General features: G+C 26.8%; 1 protein-coding gene across 1 annotated transcript in view; it reads right to left on the reverse strand.

The window, feature by feature from the left end:
• The window catches only part of LOC100206733 (mannose-1-phosphate guanyltransferase beta), a 43497-nt gene extending 25245 nt beyond the window's left edge, over positions 1–18252 (reverse strand). Inside the window, exons 1-4 of the mRNA XM_065817776.1 lie at positions 18085–18252; positions 17710–17790; positions 6170–6218; positions 5921–6063 (exon numbers count right to left, since the gene is read on the reverse strand). Of these exons, the coding sequence (XP_065673848.1) occupies positions 5921–6063; positions 6170–6218; positions 17710–17790; positions 18085–18213 (402 nt within the window). The 5' untranslated portion in view covers positions 18214–18252. The remainder of the gene's footprint in view (positions 1–5920; positions 6064–6169; positions 6219–17709; positions 17791–18084) is intronic.
• Between the last annotated feature and the right edge of the window lie 1598 nt (positions 18253–19850).

The raw sequence follows: 19850 nt of genomic DNA on the forward strand, positions 1-19850 counted from the left end.
CTTATCTGTCCATAAGACTTTATTCCAGAATGAGAACCCTCCAACAATACCATTTGTTGATATATTTTCTGTAATAACATTCTTATTGACATTAAGCCCTCATTTGACCAATGTCTGTTTATTTTTCAGAGTCAGAACCAACTTAATGGTAGATATTAACTCAGTATATTTTGTTAAGTTTATGTTTTTTGAAGTAAAAATCATCTAGGCATTAATTCCTTTGATCAGATCAGCAATGAAAAATTCTTGATTCATTTCAAATTCTGTTGACATAAAATTAGAGAGCTGGTTAATAATTTTTCAGATAAAGAACTAGTTAACATACCAAGTGAAATAAAATGATACAAAAAAGTTTTCATTTGACTGTTATTTGCTTCAAGTAACTTGAGTGTAATAATTCAGAAAACAAGTACTCATGTCAACAAACACAGAATGTGCAGTGAGCCAGAATTCACTTTTACTGGACAAAACTAATAATTTGTCATATAAAAATAATTTAGGTACCATTTTTGCACTGTTAACTATTTTGAGGTTGCGGTTTTAATGGTGACATTAAAACCGCAACCTCCAAATTAGTTTTAATTTGGGTTGCTATGGATACCTAAATTGCTTAACAACCACATATTTTATTAACCATAATAAATATAAACTGGACAAAAGTTTTATTGGATTTCTCCCATAATTACCACATTGAGTACTTTTATACTACAGATGTAGTGGTACTGTGGGGTTTTTTATTTCATTAATAGTGACACCTGAAATGACTGGCCACAGTTTATTTTGCATAGTCTCAAGCTTAAGTTTCTAAAAACATCAAAGTTATAAGCTAGACTAATATTGATGTGGCAGTCTGATTAAAAATTATTTTATGCACATAAAAAGTTAAACACTTCAGGGCTCTATTTTATATTTCGTGAAACTACTACATAATCCATATAAAAAATGAACCTAAGGTTTAAAGGGATCCCAAAGTGCAGAGACAAGTTGTGTTTATTTTAAAGAGAATGATAAAAAAAAAATGTTTGGCCAGAATTTTTTAGGTAAAACAAAATAATAAATGTATAGACTTTACAATTTATTCAAGCGCGTTTAATTCTAAAGAGTTTTAGTAAATGATGTCATTGTAGAACTTTTTTTTTTGAATAAATATTATTTGTTGTTTTATTTGTTTTAATAAAATAGTGTTTAGTATCAATCACGTGACTTTCCTATAAATTTTATAGGTAGCTAAACATAGGAATATTTTTTTATAGAGTGCGAGAACCATATAAAATTAGAATTTTTATATTACACTCTTAAATAAAATAAATATATAAAAAAAGTCATTGATCACTTTATTATATATTCTGAATCTTTTTTTCTATTTATGTAAATGATGTGAACTTTTTTAGTTTATCTAAGCCGTTTATTGCTATGATGTTTTTGTTCTCCTATCGTAATGACATTTTTAAAATTTTTAAATTTTTAATTAATAAATAATTTTGGTAAACAACATCATTTATTAGAGATAATGGCCGAACTCTTCAATTTATAGTTAGAAAATATTATTAAGTATGTCAATTTAGTGGAAATAATAAATTTTGATGATTTGCATATAAATATTAAGGTAATTTTGTATTTTGTATTTGTATTTTGATAACTAAACAATCAAAACGTGGCAACTCCATACCGAAACGAACCTCTTAAAAAAAAGCCAAAAAAAACCTGTATGGATAAAAGAAACAAAATAGTTGAAAATCAGCTATGAAAATTTGAATTTTGATATTGCTAAAACGTCAAAGTTAGGCCGTTTAAATGTTGGCGCTGAACAATGGTGTAAATATGATATTGTAAAACTATGTCACTTGAAAAAGAATGTCTTTGTTGCGTTGAAATAAAGGAAATAAATATCACCACAGGTATTACAAATTAAGTAACATTCTTTAAAATAAAAACTGATGTGCGCAGTATTAATAATAGTAATAATAACAAACATTAACTTTTTTGTACATAATGGTCATGTAAAGTAAAAAAAAGTTTTTTTAAAGATCATCTATGTATAACAGAGCATGAAACAGACAGCTTTTTATTAATTAAAGCAATAAATAATGATTTATGGTAATAATTCAAGACAGATGGCGATTAAAATTGTTATTGTGTTGAAGCGGGCATTAAAAAACATTATATTTAATATTCCCTAATTTATATGTCGTATTTGACAAGTATTTTACATTTCTCTTATCAAAAAACTAGCAAAATTGACAATGAAAGGAGATGGCAAACTTTGAGTAAAACAATAAAGTTTGTTTTTGTTGGTATACATTTATTATTTTGTTTTACTTAAAAAATTCTGGCCAAACATTTCCTTCAACACAATAACAAAAAACCTAAGGTTCTTTTTTATAATCCATATAAAAAAGAACCTTAGGTTCTTTTTTATAATCCATATAAAAAAGAACCTTAGATTCTTTTTTATAATCCATATAAAAAAGAACCTTAGATTCTTTTTTATAATCCATATAAAAAAGAACCTTAGGTTCTTTTTTATAATCCATATAAAAAAGAACCTTAGGTTCTTTTTTATATGGATTATGTAGTAAAACAAAGAAAGGAATTTGCACCATTAGTTGCATCTTTTTCATTTTCAGAACTATTGTTAGCATCATTTTATAGTTTGCGCAAAGATGGTAAAGAAAAATAGATTAAAGTTGTTATACAATTATCAGAATATTTGAGTTTTGGTTTGAAAAATAATTTTAAATCCAAACTTTCATATTATTATATATACAAAAAGGTTTAAAGGGATCCCAAAGTGCCGAGACAAGTTGTGTTTATTTTAAAGAGAATGATAAAAAAAAAATGATAAAAAATATTACTTATTTTTATTTTATTATTATTTTTGAATTTTAGAAGAATATTCTTATCGATTACAAAATGAACCAATATCAGTTCATTTTATAGTCATTGTTTGTTATTCTCTTCGAAACAAATTTTAGAGCTTTTACATATGTCGCTTTTGTCAAAGATACTTTATGAAACTAAATGGCAATATAACTTTATAAAACTAAATGGCAATATAACTTTATGAAACTAAATGGCAATATAACTTTATGAAACTAAATGGCAATATAACTTTATGAAACTAAATGGCAATATAACTTTATGAAACTAAATGGCAATATAACTTTATGAAACTAAATATATGAAACTAGGCAAGGTATTTTTAGCAGTTAACGTCATGCCATTTACAACTGTATCCAAAATATTAGGAACAGCTAACTTTAAGTTTTCTAGTATTGTATATGAATAAACATCAATATTTTTCATGTTTTATCTATGTAAAAACATGATTTACATTTAAAAATCTTATAAATAGGTATTTTAAGATATATTAATATTAAAACAAGTTTGTAACACTTATCTAGACTCACTAATTATTAGACCCAATTACTACATAACCATTAAGAATAAAATTTGCTACATAAAATTAAATATATCATTTACCTTGTAAAAATCATTATTAGAGACTGTGGGGACATTCACGGATTATAAACCAAATTTATATTGATAATATAAATACTGAACAATGTATTTCAAGTCTCAAATTACCTTGGACTGCAAAAGTATTCGACTATATAAGTAAAATTTAAAATCATTTTATTTGACATAACTTACATGCAAAATAGTGTTGCAATAGCTCATTTGAAAGATCATACTTGATTTTATTAAGTTACGCAACAAAGAGAGAGGTTTTAAAATTAACAACTATTTTATGTTTATTAGTAACACAAAAAACATCAAATTAAAAAAAAGCCAAAAAAATTTTATATAAAAAAAAGCACTTTTATCCTACAGCTTAGAAGCATATGGCATGATAATTATATATAGATATATACATTTTACAAAAGCTGAATGTTTAAACTATAAAATGGTATATAATAATATAACTTTTGAGAATGTATTTTTTTTTACTTTTGTCCACCACCTGGCCACTGTGGATTAGAACAGACATCTTTTAAATGACTTTTTAACACTTGAAATTAAAATATTTACACATTTAATTCATTGTTTGACAATGATAAGTCAGCCACAAAATATCAATTTCATTGAGTTTCAAGTTCTCTTTATCTTTTAGATCAATTTCGGTAACACGCTTTGAAAGCTTCAGATTTAATGAACATCCTACTCTTAATCATCTGCACAAGAACACCATTCATTGAGGTAACATTGGATCTGTCTAGTAGAGCTTCAGAAATCATTAAGGCATGCTTGCTAGGTAGCTAAAGAATATGACTGACTAAAGAATCTAAATCTGATTAATCAGTATTTGGTTATCTGTTAGGAAAATTATTGATTGTTGGGAGACTGCCTGAAAGTAAACATCCATCCTGCAAAAAAAAGTTTTTTGTAAGTGCTGTTAAAAATTAACACTTAATTTAATTTTTAACAGCACTTTTTATCAGTTGTTTTTTTTATTCAGCTATTTTTGTCTTCAACCCAGCTGGTTGTGCAAAATGAAGGTGGGAAGACAGAGCTTTCAGTGATAATGATAAAGTCACTGATAGCAGGATAGCAATAGCAGGAAAACCATAAAATTAAACAGCTTTTTAATTTCCCAACAAGTTGATTTAATATTCTGCACAGATTTTCTTAAAACTTAATGGAATGAGTTTCAAAGATTGTTGCTTCATAAAGTCAAGGAACTAATAGTTATCTTCTTGCACTAAAACTGGTGAATATTCAAATGAAACTCTCCCTCAGAAATGACAAGAACCCTCCATTAAAACTGGTGAACTATGTGTTTTAGCAGCAGACAATTAAAAAAAAACAGGAAATATTACTTGCAAGAAACAATCTTCTTGTCTTTTTAGTGACGTTTTAGTGTTTTGGATACAAAGGTTGGAAAGTTCAATTACTTTATGGTAAAGTTTGTATTTAGCCTGGGTATTATCTTTCCCTCCAATCCCCCAAGAATTAAACTTAAGGTAACTGTCTTTCTTTAACTACTCTTTTATTAGTTTACTTTTAGCTTTTTTACCTCTTTACTCATTGTTCTTATACTAAAAACACAACAACAAAGTATGAAACAAATGATAGATATGATTGTATTGTAAAATGAGTCCTCAAATAGAATTCCTTTCTCCAACAGAATTGTATTTTTCAAAACGAATTCCTAGAACTTTTTCTATCTGATTAGTTAAAAAAATCTCCAGGTATGCCATGGCTTTAGCCAAAATTAACCAATTTTCTAGGTTTTCCAGGTTCAGCTCAGACTGTATGTAAAAAATGCTAAAATTTAATTTACAAAAATCTTTTAAAGTTGTAAAAATAAATCTGAAAGTTTGTTTAATTAGCAAATATTTAAATATTATAAATGTATTAAAATATTTTTTTATAAATGTCATTTATACAAAAAGGAACAAGAATGTGTTCAAACTTCTGCAAAAGACAGCAAAAAATTATTGGGATGAAATAACAGCAAAAAATATTGGGATGAAAAACTGGATCAAGAAAACTTATGATAGCTTTCACCTAAAGAATACTTGAATAAATATGCAAGTAAAAGATTAAAAAATGTGTAAAATGCACTAACCCAAAAGAATAATAAAATTACCTATTTTTAAAAATTAAGCAATTAACCAAACATAAAAACAAAGTGAAGGGCGTGTATTTTTAATTTTTTATTGCAAATTTTTTAAACACATCACCTGTTAAGACTATCAAATTTTAATGTGTTTAAATATTATGCATCATCTCAAAATAAATTTTACTTGTATTGCAACTTTTAAACAAAACAAAAACAACTGCAAGAACACTTATTTATCCCATTGACACAAGCAGTTGCTCTTTTTGTTTGTTGTTGTTTATTGGTACAGTCGTAGATGTTGTTGTTGTTTATTGGTACTGTTGTTGTTGTTATTGTTTATTAAAAAAAACTTACAACTAATGTTCCTTCTTTGCCATGCTTCTTATGAAAATTAATCATCTCTTCAAAAGGGTATTCACATGTTATGTCACTATTTAACACAAAGAAGGGTTCTGTTGATTCTTCAAGCCAATGCCTAGCAAGCGCTAACGGACCAGCTAAAAAATAAATTTTCTAAAATCTATCATTTTCAATAAATACTTATTTTCATAAAACATTTTTAAATTTGCTGAAAATAAAAATAAAATAATTAAATTATAGTACCTGTTCCCAAGGGTTCCCGCTCATGTGACATACTTATCTTAATCCCAAGCTGAAAAAAATAAGCAATTGCTTAACAAAAGAAGCGATTGCTTAACAAATGAAGCAATTACTTAACAAAAGAACCGATTGCTTAACAAAAGAAGCAATTGCTTAACAAATATAAAATTACATTTATTCTAGTATTTTTTAGATATAATGCTTTTCCTAATGCATTTCCAAATTATCTAGTTCAATATTTTAAAGTACTGCTTAAGGAAGTAACTTTTTTCAATATTCCAGGTTAGGTCACCTTCAAGATCATCATGATCACCTTGCTACTGGGAACATGTAAACCAGTAATACTTGCCTCATGTCCTGCTTGCATAATTCACATTTCCAGGCAATAAAGCTGGAGTGATTTAAATACCTAACAATGGGTTAATCTGTTTAACTGGAATAGAAGGAAGAGTATGGCCATAAGATTCGAGAGTCGAATTAGAAGAAAAGTTTTTTGCAAATAGCTCTGCCTTATTCTTGGGAGAGGTAATAACATCAGTCCCATGAATAAGAGATGGAATGTTAAACCTACCTTTGTTAAAGACACTGTTGAAGATTTTCTAAAGTCTCTAGAGCATAACATCTGAGATAAGATGTGAGATTTAGTGAAATAAGAATAATGAGACTTAGCATCAGACAGCACCTTTTTGCATTGACCTCTTGCAACAATAAATAGGCATTTGTTCACAACAGAGTTGTTCTTTTGAAAAAGATGAAAAAAATGATTACAATTAGATATAGCAACTGCACAAGAAGATGGAAAAACCATGGAGTAGAATGAGGTTTGACTAGGTACCAACAAGAAGGAATAAAAGCTTCCATACCTATCTGGATCCAGGATGATACTTAGGAAACACATTTATTGGAGGAGAGACAAAAGAAATCAGCTTAAGGACTGTCACAAAGAAAATTACAAAAAGAATCCCAGTCAGCTTTAGGGTATTAGTAGGTAGCGCGATGATAGGGTGAGTCCAAAGAAGTAGTATGAGATAAAATATTTATAGAGATTGTTGCATGGTTGGAATTAACTAAAGATCAAGGAGAAACTGAACTCAAGCTAGGTTCAGACACAAATCAAAAAGTGAAAGTAAGTGATTAGGGTTGTCTGCAAAACAAGTCACAAAGTTAACTATAGCAGCCATAGTGCAGTGGTTAGCGCACTTGTCTCAGAAGCTAGAGGTCAGGATTCGCTACCTCTGGGTAAGTATTATAATGTTAGTAAGGAAGGAGGTGTAAACTTCCTTTTAAATGCTTTTCTGTGGTGCTCTGTAATAAGACCATAAGGACTTGATAGAGCACCTAAAATAAAAATTAAAAAAAAAATAAATGAGTAAGTGATTGATAAATACAGAAGTTATGGTCTTTAGTGCAAGCAGGATCAGTGGTGTTAGAGCCAAGCCATCCAGTGTGATGATCATTAAAGTCACCAATATCAATAAAAATGGCAGAAGGATAAAGAGAAAGTGCTTGGTTATTTTGGTCAGAAATTACATTTAAAGGAGTGCAGTCTTGTGAAGGAGAATGAGAAGGAACAAAGAAAAATGTGATTGGGTGAAAAGGTGACGAGTGGAAGCACATAAAAAAAAACGGACAGAGAATTTAAATCTCATTTCTTGACAAATAGATGTTTTATGATGCGTAAGTATAGGCCCTAGCCAAGCGTGTGACTATTGAAACCTTTGCCAATCAAAGGATAATAGTCACCAATACTGCAATCTGAAATAAAATTTAAATAAAATAAAAAAGTAATTATAGTGATTGTTTAGAATAAACCTATTTTGTGTAAACTAACAAATGTCAAATTTAATTTTTTTTTATGTAGGCATGTTTCAAGATAAATTTAAATATAATAAGTTGTTTGAAACTATTTCTCCGTGTCTTTCTAAAAACCTTTTGAAAGATATTTTTAAGTTACTTTAAATTATGAAAAAGTTGAACCAAATCTTTTGTTGCTATGGTATGATCTAATTTTTAATCATTTCATTGCAACTTTATTTTTTTTGTTTCTATTTCTACAAAGAATTATTTAAACTTTTTTTTTTAACTCAACTCAAATCAGAGAAATGATTAAAAATTACTATTTTAAATGGACTCCTGTAATTTTTTAAACAATTTTTTTAACAACTTTTTGAAAAAAGTAAATGTTTATACAATTTAAAAATAATATATATAACACTTTTTAGTAATTCAAATAAAATTTGTTTGTTCAATAAACAATCATTAGAAGTAATTTGTAAAAGCGTTTAATAAAAAGATAAATTTTTAAGTAATTTATTTTAAATCCAATTGAAAACATAACAAAAAGTTTTTTTTGCTTAGAGTTTGAGTTTTTGAGTTTGAGAGTTTGAGTTTTATTTTAGTGCTTCTATATTTCCTTTTTCGTAAGGAATGGTTTTCTTTTTTCATTATTATTTTTTTAAATTTTCTTCCTAGTTTAAGTTTAGCTAGCATTTCTTTTTTCAGCGCATTTCTAAAATGTTTAAAATCATTTAAACATTTAAATAGCTGTGGTCAAGTTGTTAAAAAATAAAATCATTTGCGTGGCCAGCAATAAGGTTTAACCATATGCCATTCCTGTTCAAGCCTGGAATCAATAAAAAATATGAAGAAAAACAATATGAAGAAAGCAAATTTTTGCACTGTAAACAATGTCTAAAAGAGAAAGGGCACCATTTAAAAATCTGCTCCTGATATGGCAACAATATTCTATACAAGAACGGATTTGAGATTGATAGAGATAAAGATAGAGATAAGAAAAATTGGGTTTTACCTGAGTTAAAGTTCACCAGCCACTGAGAGCTCTCTGCTGTAACAGAAGCAAGATCCTCTTCAAACTGAAATGCCCTCTCCAAGCAATCAGGGAGTGTTGACTTCTTGTCAAGTCAAGAATAAATGGTAGTATCATCAGCGAACAATGCCACCTTAGATGTAAGATTTGCTGGGAGATCGTTAATATAAATTAAAAAGAGTATAGGGCCAAGGATAGAACCTTGAGGAACTCCTAAAGTTACAGGATATGAAGAAGAGTGCTGTCCATCAAGAACAACTTTTATACTACAATTGGTAAGGAGAGATTCAATATTCTTAAAGATGTTACCTGATACACTGTAAGAAAATAGCTAATGGAGAATATTAGCATGCCAAGCATTATCAAAAGCTTTAGAAATGTCAAGAGCAATAACCTTAGCCTCTCCACATTTATCTAATGCTTGATAAAACCTATCAAAACCATTATCACAATTACTGTTATAAAAAATAAATTAAAAATTTTTTATTTTTATTAAAAACTTGTAAAAATGTACTTTTTTTATTTCAAGTTAAAAAAACCATAGTTTTTGTGCAATTAAATCTAAAATAATAATCGTAGTATGAAATTATCATTTTTTTGAAATTTCTATATAATTTCGCTACTTTTGAGACCCAACATGACATACTTTTGAAAAAACTTCTTTTTCTTAGGGACCTGTTAAAAAGTAAAGTTAATTGAGCTGTCCCTAAAACACATTATTTAAGTTTGCAATTTTGAACTAATTTTGCTGACCACAAACCACATCAAATCAAAGGGTAGCCCAAATAAAGTTCAAAAATAATTTTTTTATATACAATTTTGAAATGGTCTATGGAGCACGCTACATTTAAACGGCTGAAAGAAGTATTCATACCAGAAACTGAGCAAATTAGTGGCATTCAATGAGAATGACATTGGTTTTGTGTATGAAGTTAAGACAGTTAATTATTTAAAAGAAAATCATTGTAATACTTCAAAGATTCTTTATTTATGGTTGTGCTGCACAGTATAAAAACCACAAAAACTTTTACAATAAAGATGAATTTGATATTGATGCAGAGTGGACATTTTTGCTACAAGTCATGATAAGTTACCATGTGATGGTATTGGTGGCACTGTAAAATGATTAACTGCAAATGCAAGTTTAAAAAGCCCCATAAATGAACAGATATTGAATGTAATAAAATGCTTGACTGCTGTGCAAAAAATATTTAAGGTTTAATATTTTTCAAAATTAAAAAAAAAAGACTGACAGAATTGTACAACACTTTGAAAAAACGTTTTTAGCTGAGTAGAACAATTCCTGGAATTAGGAGCGTTCATCATTTTAACTCAGAATCTATAGATACTATTAGTTTTAAACAAACAAGTGAAGAATTTAATATAACAGGCATATTTTTGTTTTCTGATATTCAAAGTATTTAACCAAATCAGCAAAATAACTTCAACACATTGAAAATTAACATTATTGCATTGAAATTTGGTGAATTTGTTCTGTGTAAATATGATATGATAGGTTTGATTGGATTGGTATAAGCAAGATGTTATGGTAATATTTATGAACCTGCATGGTCCTTTTAACAAACTATTTAGACCATCTAGAGCAGATGAGTGTTGGGTTCCAATTACCAACATAATTTATACCATTGATGCAAATGTAACAAAAACTGGACGTATGTATACTTTAACCGTTGACGTATCTAAGCAAATCTTAACACAAGTCTTGAGACTTTATATTTTTGTTTTTTATTTTGTAATTATTTCAATATAACAAAACAAGTACAAACAAAAATTTTTTTTAAAAACAATATCATTTTTACTTTTTTAAAAATGCAAATTAAAAATTTTTTGCCCCACTTATTTTCCCCTAGTGCCGTGTACCCTCTGCAGGCCTTGTTAAGAAGCGTTACGCAGCTCGCATTTTGCTTGCGAAAAGGCGATTTGCCTACGCGTTCAGCAGTTTTGCGCTACGCAAAAACTTTTATCTTTTAGAATATTTAAATTATCTTTTGATTGTCGTTAACGTGACATTTATTCAGAAGAAATAAAGTCGTAAGTAAAGCATTTAACCGCAATTGTAAACTAATAGATTTTTTGTTAAAGAAACAGTTCGTTTCATAATTTTTTTTGTTAAAAAATAGTTATAAAAAATAAAGTGTTTCAAGTTTTATCTTAAGGAATTAAATATATAAATTCCTTTTAAAAATAAAAATTATTTTTAGTCATAATAGTTAAAAAAATGCACGATTTATTTTGATGTAAATATTTTATTAATAAGATATTTTGTTTATTGTTAATTCAATAACGTAAAGTTTTAATGACGTTCGTTTAATTTATGAAAATAAATTATGATCACGAATATGTTATCGGTAACTGATAAATAACAAAAAAAAACTCTTTATTGTTTAAAAACATTATTAAAAATAGTTCACAAATTAATTAAGAAAAAATTTATTAACAGTTAATAAAATAACTAAAAACCAACTGTAAAATCATAAAAAAATAAACAAACATTATTTTACGTTTCATGAAAAAAATATTTTTTTCATAATAAAATTTAGTTCATATTTGAAAAAAATATTAAAAATGATTTTTTAAATAAGAACTTAGATTTTATTTGTAACTTTTGTTGTGAGAAAAAAAAAAACTGTTTGTATGATTTTTAACGCGTTAATAAAGTAACTTTAATTACAATGCGGTACTTGAAAAAGACGCTAGTGGCGCAATATAACTTCTAACGATGCAAAATATATTTGCTGAGTTGAGTTACTTAGAAATGGGTTACGCATTTTCGCTACGCAGCGAAATCTTGTAACAAGGCCTGCCTCTGGTCGTCTGTCCTGGAAACAATTTTAACACGCATTCATTCGGACTACACAAATGCTGAAAATTTCAGAGCTCCAGTTTAACTGGAAGGTAGTAAAAAATATATCACAAAATCTTGAAACCTCTAAATAAATGTTGCAATTCTAAGGAGACAAGAGGGGCTTGGCCAGTATCTGCTAAAAGTAAAATGGTCATATTTCGGGATCTTCTTAAAGCCAGAGGCTAAAATTTTCAAAAAATTCTTATTTTACTAAGCATTCTCAACTGTATCAGCAAAATCGGAGATGTATAGTGACATGACCTGGGTCATTTGACATGGAATTACCCATAATGGAATTTTTTTATGATAAATAAAATCAATTTTCAAAATAACTTATAATTAAATGTAAAGCTTTACAATAAAGTAACAAATTATTTCTAACAATTGTTTATAATAACACTTAATTTAAATGAAATAAGTGTTTATTATAAACAATTGTTAAAAGTAATTTGTTACTTAATTTTAAAGCTTTACATTTAATTATAAATTATTTTGAAAATTGATTTTATTTATCATAAAAAAATACATACTGTCAGATGAGGTAATATGGCTATCGTGGAGTAATATGCCCAGTTTAACATACTTGTAATATTTAACATGTTTAACATGTTGTAATATGACCACTATTTGATTTTGAAAACCTGACTATGGCTATTAATATGTTTTGAAAATTTGTATACATTTTAAAAACACACTGAAAAAATTGTCTTAACTTAACTATGGAAGAAACATAATAAAAAACTTATTGCAAAAGAAGCAAATAAATCTTTGTGAAAAAAAAATAACAAAAAATAAAATAAAAATAACTTAACTAAAACTCAAATAAAAAAAAATAAAACTCAACTGTAACGATAAGATTATCTAAATTAAGTTTGGAATAAATAACTTTGAATCTTTTATATTTACTTATGTATTATCTATACTATAATAGTATGTGAAACTTTATATATTATCTATACTATAATAGTATGTATATATTTATATATTATCTATACTATAATACTATAATGGGCACTGCTCGAAAGAGCTAGCGTCTCTTGTGCCATCTACTAAAATTCATTCTCGTGTTACTCGTCATTCAATTAAGTGTCATCCTTTTTCTGTGACTGTTCCTAAGTGCTCCAAAAACGCTTATTCGTCTAGTTTTTTTCCTCGAACATCAGCTCTTTGGAATTCGCTTCCTTCATCTTGCTTTCCTGATTCATATAATTTGCAATCTTTTAAATCGTCCGTCAATCGTTATCTTGCTCTACAATCTTCATCTTTTCTCTTACAGTAACTTCCAACTTTAATTAGTGGCTGCTTGCAGCCTTGTTGGAAGCGAAGATTTTTAAAAAAAAAAAAAAAAAAAAAAATGTGAAACTCTTTTTAAATAAAATAGCAACTTACATAAACGACTGTTTAATAAATTAAAGTCAATGCTTATAAAATTAAATTTTTTTTAAATAATTTTTCCTTTTTTTATTTACTTATAAAAAAATCTTATATAATTAAATAATCTAAATAAAAATTTATACAACTTCCAATGATACTTTAATTAAAATCATTAGCTACTTTATTTAAAAATGTTTTGCCAATATAAAAACATTAGTAAAGATAAATGTGTTGAAATTATTTATTTTCAACGTTGAGTAATTCCATTTCAAAACAACCAGGCCATGCAACCCTATGTCTTTGGATTTTTTTAATATTTGTACCAGAGTTAGTACATTATAAAATAAGATAAATCCCAAAATTTCAAGGTCTAACTCCCAACGGTTCGTGAGTAATGGTTGTTTTAATTTTAGCTATTATTATTGATTTGGTCATTTTCCACCATTTTTAATTTTACATTTCTCTTTATAAAACCAAGCCTTTAAATGTGTGAATTCTAAAAATAAGTGACTTAGTTAATCTCAAGGTGAGGAATTTAAATAAATAAATAAAAAACTCATTTTATAATTAAAAAGTACCTAAATATCAATTATAAATGTAAAAATAATGGACACCTGCCACTGTAAAATTTTTAGGTGTGCGGTAAATTTTTTAAGCCTAAAATTTCAAATTAGGTCATTGTATGTTTGAAGAACATTGTGTGAAAAAATCATTTATGCCAAATACATAGTTTTGTAAATATTTTACTTTTGTACTAAAAATGTATATATAATTGCAGGGGCGGACCACGATTTTTTGGTGTTTGAGTTAAATAACTTCCAGCTAAGTTCTATACTCCAAACCTTTGAATGTTCATACTTATGTCATTTAAGGATGTTTTGCAAATAATTGCACTGCAAAGAGTCTGGGAACAAAAATACCCTAAAAAGTAGAAATCATCCGCCCAAACGTGAAGGGAATTGATTTTTCCAAACAGAAAAATTACTTGCTTTAATAAGACTAAAAATTGTACATATTTTTAAAATTTTGTCAAAAAATCATTTGGCATTCAGAAGGTATAGCCATGTAAAGTTTACAACCCCCTCAAAATGAGGGGGTTGTAAACTTTTACAACCCCCTCATATATTGTTTAGAAATCATTATTTTTCAATGAAATTTTATTACCTTAAAGAAATTTCTACCTAGTTTAGGATATTAGAATTCATATTTCAAAAAATTAATTTCCCCCACGTTTTAGATTTCTAATTTTTAGAGTATTTTTGTTCCCCAGTTCTTTGCAGTGCAAATTTTTGCAAAACATCTTTAAATGACATAAGTATGAACATTCAAAGGTTTAGAATATAGAACTTACCTGGAAGTTATTTAACTCAAACACCAAAAAATCGTGGATCCGCTCCTGAATAAAACGTGCAATTTTTATTTCTTTTCCTAAGAGTAATTCCATTTCAAAACAACCAGGCCATACAACCCTAAATTCTCTGATTTTTTTTTCAATTTTCGCCAAAGTACTTTAGGAAAAAATGATAATTCCTACCTAAATCTAAATCTAAGTGGTTCTCAAGTTATGAAAGTTTTTTTAATGTATTTTTTGTTTCCTTTTTATTCCTTGGTTCCTTGTCCTTTCCAATTATCAAAGTTTAATTGCTGAATTCAGACATATTCATCTAATTTAAATGTTGCAATTATTTCTACATAAATAATGTAATTAATACTTGTGCATTTTTAAATTTTCAAGTATAACATTTTTTAATTCATTATCAAAATGATTTCATGTGATATTGGTAAAGTTTTGAAGTCAGAATGCCATAAAACCTCATATTCTAGAAATAAAGAGATTTTTTTACTACATGACCTGGACACTGATACTCGTCAAAACATTGTATGGAGATATGAGCTGCGTGCTCGTGAAGAACTATTCAGCATTTGTAATCACCATTTTCACTACTTTGGAAAAAGATTTGAAAAGAAAAATGGCAATTGTTGTAATGTTTATAAAATGCATTAAAAAAAAAAAGAAAGGTAATTTGATTTCAAATATATTTTATGTAATTATATCAAAGAAACCCTTCTTTAATTTTCAAATTGTATTACTTTTCTGATGGATGTGGAGGACAGTATAAAAATTTTCAAAATCTATGCTATCAATCAGAAGATTTTTTATTGAAAGCTGAATGGATATTTTTTGCAACCAGTCATGGCAAATCTTCTTGTGATGCAATAGGTGATACAGTAAAACGAACAACAGCAAGAAAACGTCCAAAGAAAAATCAAATACTAACAATCGATGCAATGTTTGAATTTTGCACTCAAAAAAGGCTCACAATAAAGTTCTTTAAAATTGATAAAGAAACTATGGTTAATGTTAGAGCTACATAGAATAAACGATTTGAGAAGGGAAAAACAATACCAGGAAGTCGAGGATTTCACCATTGCATACCAGTTTCGAAAGCATCTATGTTATTTAAAAAAACTAGTAACAATATAAATCCAAAATCTATTAATATAACTAAAAAATCTAGTTACCAAAATTTAAGTTTAATAAATTTTGAGCTAATGCAGAAATACAAATATTATGCTTGTACATATGACTCGTTTTGGTGAATTGCAGAAGTTGAAGAAAAAGATGAAGAATATAATGATATAAAAATAAAGTTTATGCATCCACACGGTCCATCTGAACAGTTTTTCTGGCCGAAAAGGAATGATTATTGTTGGATACCAATCACCAATAACATTTTGGTGCACTTATATTAATACAAGTATGCATCATTTTTATTTATTTTGAATACTACGATAAGCGAAATATGCTATATTTGCTTTTTTGTAATAATTTTCATTTAATTTTTAAACTATGTATTTGGCAGAAATGATTTTTTCACACAATGTGCTTCAAACATACAATGATCTAATTTGAAATTTTAGGCTTAAAAATTTTACTGGGGCAGGTGTCCATTATTTTAACATTTATAATTGATATTTAAGTACTTTTTAATTATAAAATGAGTTTTTTATTTATATATTAAAATTCCTCACCTAGAAATTAACTAAGTCACTTATTTTTAGAGCTCAAATGTTTATAGACTTGGTTTTATAAGGAGAAATGTAAATTTAAAAATGGCGGAAAATGACCAAAACAATAATAGTAGCCAAAATTAAAACAACCATTACTCACGAACCGTTGAGAGTTAGACCTTGAAATTTTGGGATTTATCTTATTTTATAATGTACTAACTATGGTTAAAATATAAAAAAAATCCAAGGACATAGGGTTGCATTTAAAAAAAAAATTGGTTGTTTTGACGTGGAATTACTCCGTAATTAAAAACCAATTTTTTCAGTGCATTTATTTAAAACCGTGGTTAAACTGTCAAAACAAAATATTATTTGTGTGGTCATATAAAGACTTGAAATTGCATGCCTTCCTGACCAAGCCTGACTTATCAGTTATTTGTTAAAATATGCAAAAGTTTTTAAGATGAAATGTCTCACTCTACATACTTTTTATAGCCCAATATTGACCTGACATTTTAATGTCTGTTAGAAAAAAGTAAAATAATAATACTCTTGTCGTTTAATGTTTTTTACATGTAATTATTTTTGTCTTTTCCGATTTCAAAAACGCTAACTATTGCCAAGCAAATATTTGAGGGGCATTTTGGCTAAAATTTTAACCAGACCTCTATGAGCTATTTAGGTATATGCATTTTAAAGCTCAAAGCATTTACCTTAAGGTAATTGGGGTAAATAGACTAAGTTAAAAATTTAAAGCAATTGCTAATTTTTTAATTAAGCTAATTTAAAAATTGCTAATTTTTGAATATAATGTGCATCTTGTATGAGTAATTTACAAATAAAGTTCACAAATTCATAGCTTTTTTTAATTTTATTGTATTTTTGTTTGATAATCTAGTTTTGTGATTTGTGAGTTCCTTAAACTTTTTTCATTTCATAAACATGTATTGCAATGTTTTGTTGTTTAATTTTTTATTTTTTTTGTTAAGTGACCAAACTACCTTATTTTAAGATATTATAAAAATGATTTTCATTAATAAATTGTGCTTAAAGTTTTAAAGCTACACGGCTGGTTCAAATATAATGTACATCTTGTAGGAGTAATTCTTGAATAATATTTACAAGTTTATAGCTCTTGTATTTAGCAAATCATTGAAGAAAAAAAAACAGTCAAAATGTGGCCATATTACCCCATCTGACATTACTTTTTAAATAAATAAAAAAAGTTATATAATATTCTTTATTAATTTAAATATATTTTTAATAAAATTTATATATATATATATATATATATATATATATATATATATATATATATATATATATATATATATATATTTGATCTCACAAAAAGGAAAAAAAATTATTAAAAAAATGAGTCATTATATTATATTATATAAAACAGTTTTTGTTTTTTAAACCTACTGGTAAGTAATTATTCAGTTATTATTACTATAATCAAACCTTTTCTTCCTCTTTTTTGAGTTCTTCTTCAAGCATATCTGATAGATAGCTGACAGCAAGGATTACATGCCTAACCCCAGCCTGATATTTAAAAATATAAAATAAATTTAAATAACTAAAAAAAAATTATTATGCTAGCAATATAAGAAAAATTTATATAACTATCTAAATTAAAAACAAAAGAATATTTCATTTTGAATTATTTTTTATTTTTAGATAAATCTATTTTGTTTAAAAGGTTATTTTAAAAAGTAAATATGACAATATACCCTTTTTTTTTTTTAAAAAAAAAGTTTCAAATTATTAACAACAGAATGCATTTTTGTAATATAAAACTCAATCTTAAATAGAATATTATAAAGTTATAATGCCAACCTTTGCCAATGCTTCAACTTGGTGCAAAAGCATTGGTTTATTACAAAATTCAATTAAAGGTTTTGGTCTTGATAAAGTTAGTGGCCTCAATCTTGTTCCATACCCACCAACCAAAATAAGAGCATTCATTTTTAAATCTAAAGGATAAATTTTGTTTTTATAAAATAAAAAGCGCCATGAAATAAAAAAACACACACACACACACACAAACACAAAGTAAAACACACAAACACAAACACACCAACACACACAAACTTTCAATAAAACCACTCATTCGTGTGTTATTTTAAATTTTAAAAATGACTAAGTCGCCAATTAGCGTAACAACAAAGCTATGCTTTAATAAAACTTTCGCACAACAATAGTGTAAAAATTTTTTTAAACAATAGTAAAATAATATTTTAGTTAATTCTATATTCGTTTACGTAAGTTGCGTTCTGTACTCAAATTACGTGCGTACTTAATGTACGTGGATTTTACCAAAACGTTGCGTTGGTTAGACTGGGGTTAGGACTATTGTAATTGTACTGAAAACAATAACAGTAACAATAATTATTGTTATGGTATTAACTTAATTTAGAAACAATAACAATACTTGTGATTTACAACTACTGTAATTCTGTAATACAATAACAATAAATATTGTATTGCAATTCATCTTTATAAAACAATAACAATATCTGAAAAAAATATGTATTGTAATGACCCACTACAATAACAATAAATATTGTATTGTAATTCGTCTTTGTAATACAATAACAATATATTGTTATTGTGATAAAAAAAAAATTTAATGTTTAAATTTAATAATGTTTTAATAGTCCAGTACCCTTGTACCCTTGAAATTCAGTACTATTGTACCCTTGGAATAGGGTTCAACTAATATTTAATGATTGATTCTATTTTACTGAAACATAATGGGAGGGGATGGTGTGCCAGAATGGTAAATTGGGCAACTTTAAATATTGAAAATCAAAGTTAACGGTATCAAAAGAAAGGGAACCACCATTTTTCTGCAAATGAAAGGGATTTGGCAGACCCAAGACAGCGATTCAACATAAAATACGTCCTGAAAAAGCTAAAATAAATAATAAAAATGAAATTAATAGTTTTCTTTAAGTTTAAAAATTAGAGAATATTTTTCAATAATAAACTACAGAATGTTCATCAAATTAATAACAAGATAGGTGATGCGAAATCTAAATATGTAAAAATAAAATTTGCAATATATTGCAAATCCGTAAATAAAAACTAGCAAAAATAATAGTAAGCCCGTCAGAGATGAATATAAATACGTTAAAATACATTAGCTTTTCTACTTTAATGTAAAGTAATACACTACAATAGTTATTGTAATTGTTTTCATCAAAACAATACAATAGTTATTGTAATTTTATTTCATTAAAACAATACAATACAATACTTCTCGAATTTTATTGTATTGTTAGAAAAAAAACAGTACAATACTTATTGTAATTGTTTTTCATCGCAGCAATACAATACCAAAATAATTTTTTTTATTGTTTCTGTAATATTACAATACAATATTATTGTATTGTAATGTGTAACTGTATTTAATTTTTACAATTACAATTACAATAGTCCTAACCCTAGGTTAGACAAGGTTCTATCTGATTTTTTTCACATTAAGTGAGTAGCAAATAAATCACCTTTTTTTTTTTTTTTTTTTTTGTCTAAATAAAAAATATTTATATGGTTGTTTTTATTTATTTATGTATTTTTATGCATCAATTAACAAAAGAGTA

Source organism: Hydra vulgaris, chromosome 14, assembly GCF_038396675.1.
Source record: "Hydra vulgaris chromosome 14, alternate assembly HydraT2T_AEP".
In the NCBI taxonomy this organism is placed as follows: Eukaryota; Metazoa; Cnidaria; class Hydrozoa; order Anthoathecata; family Hydridae; genus Hydra; species Hydra vulgaris.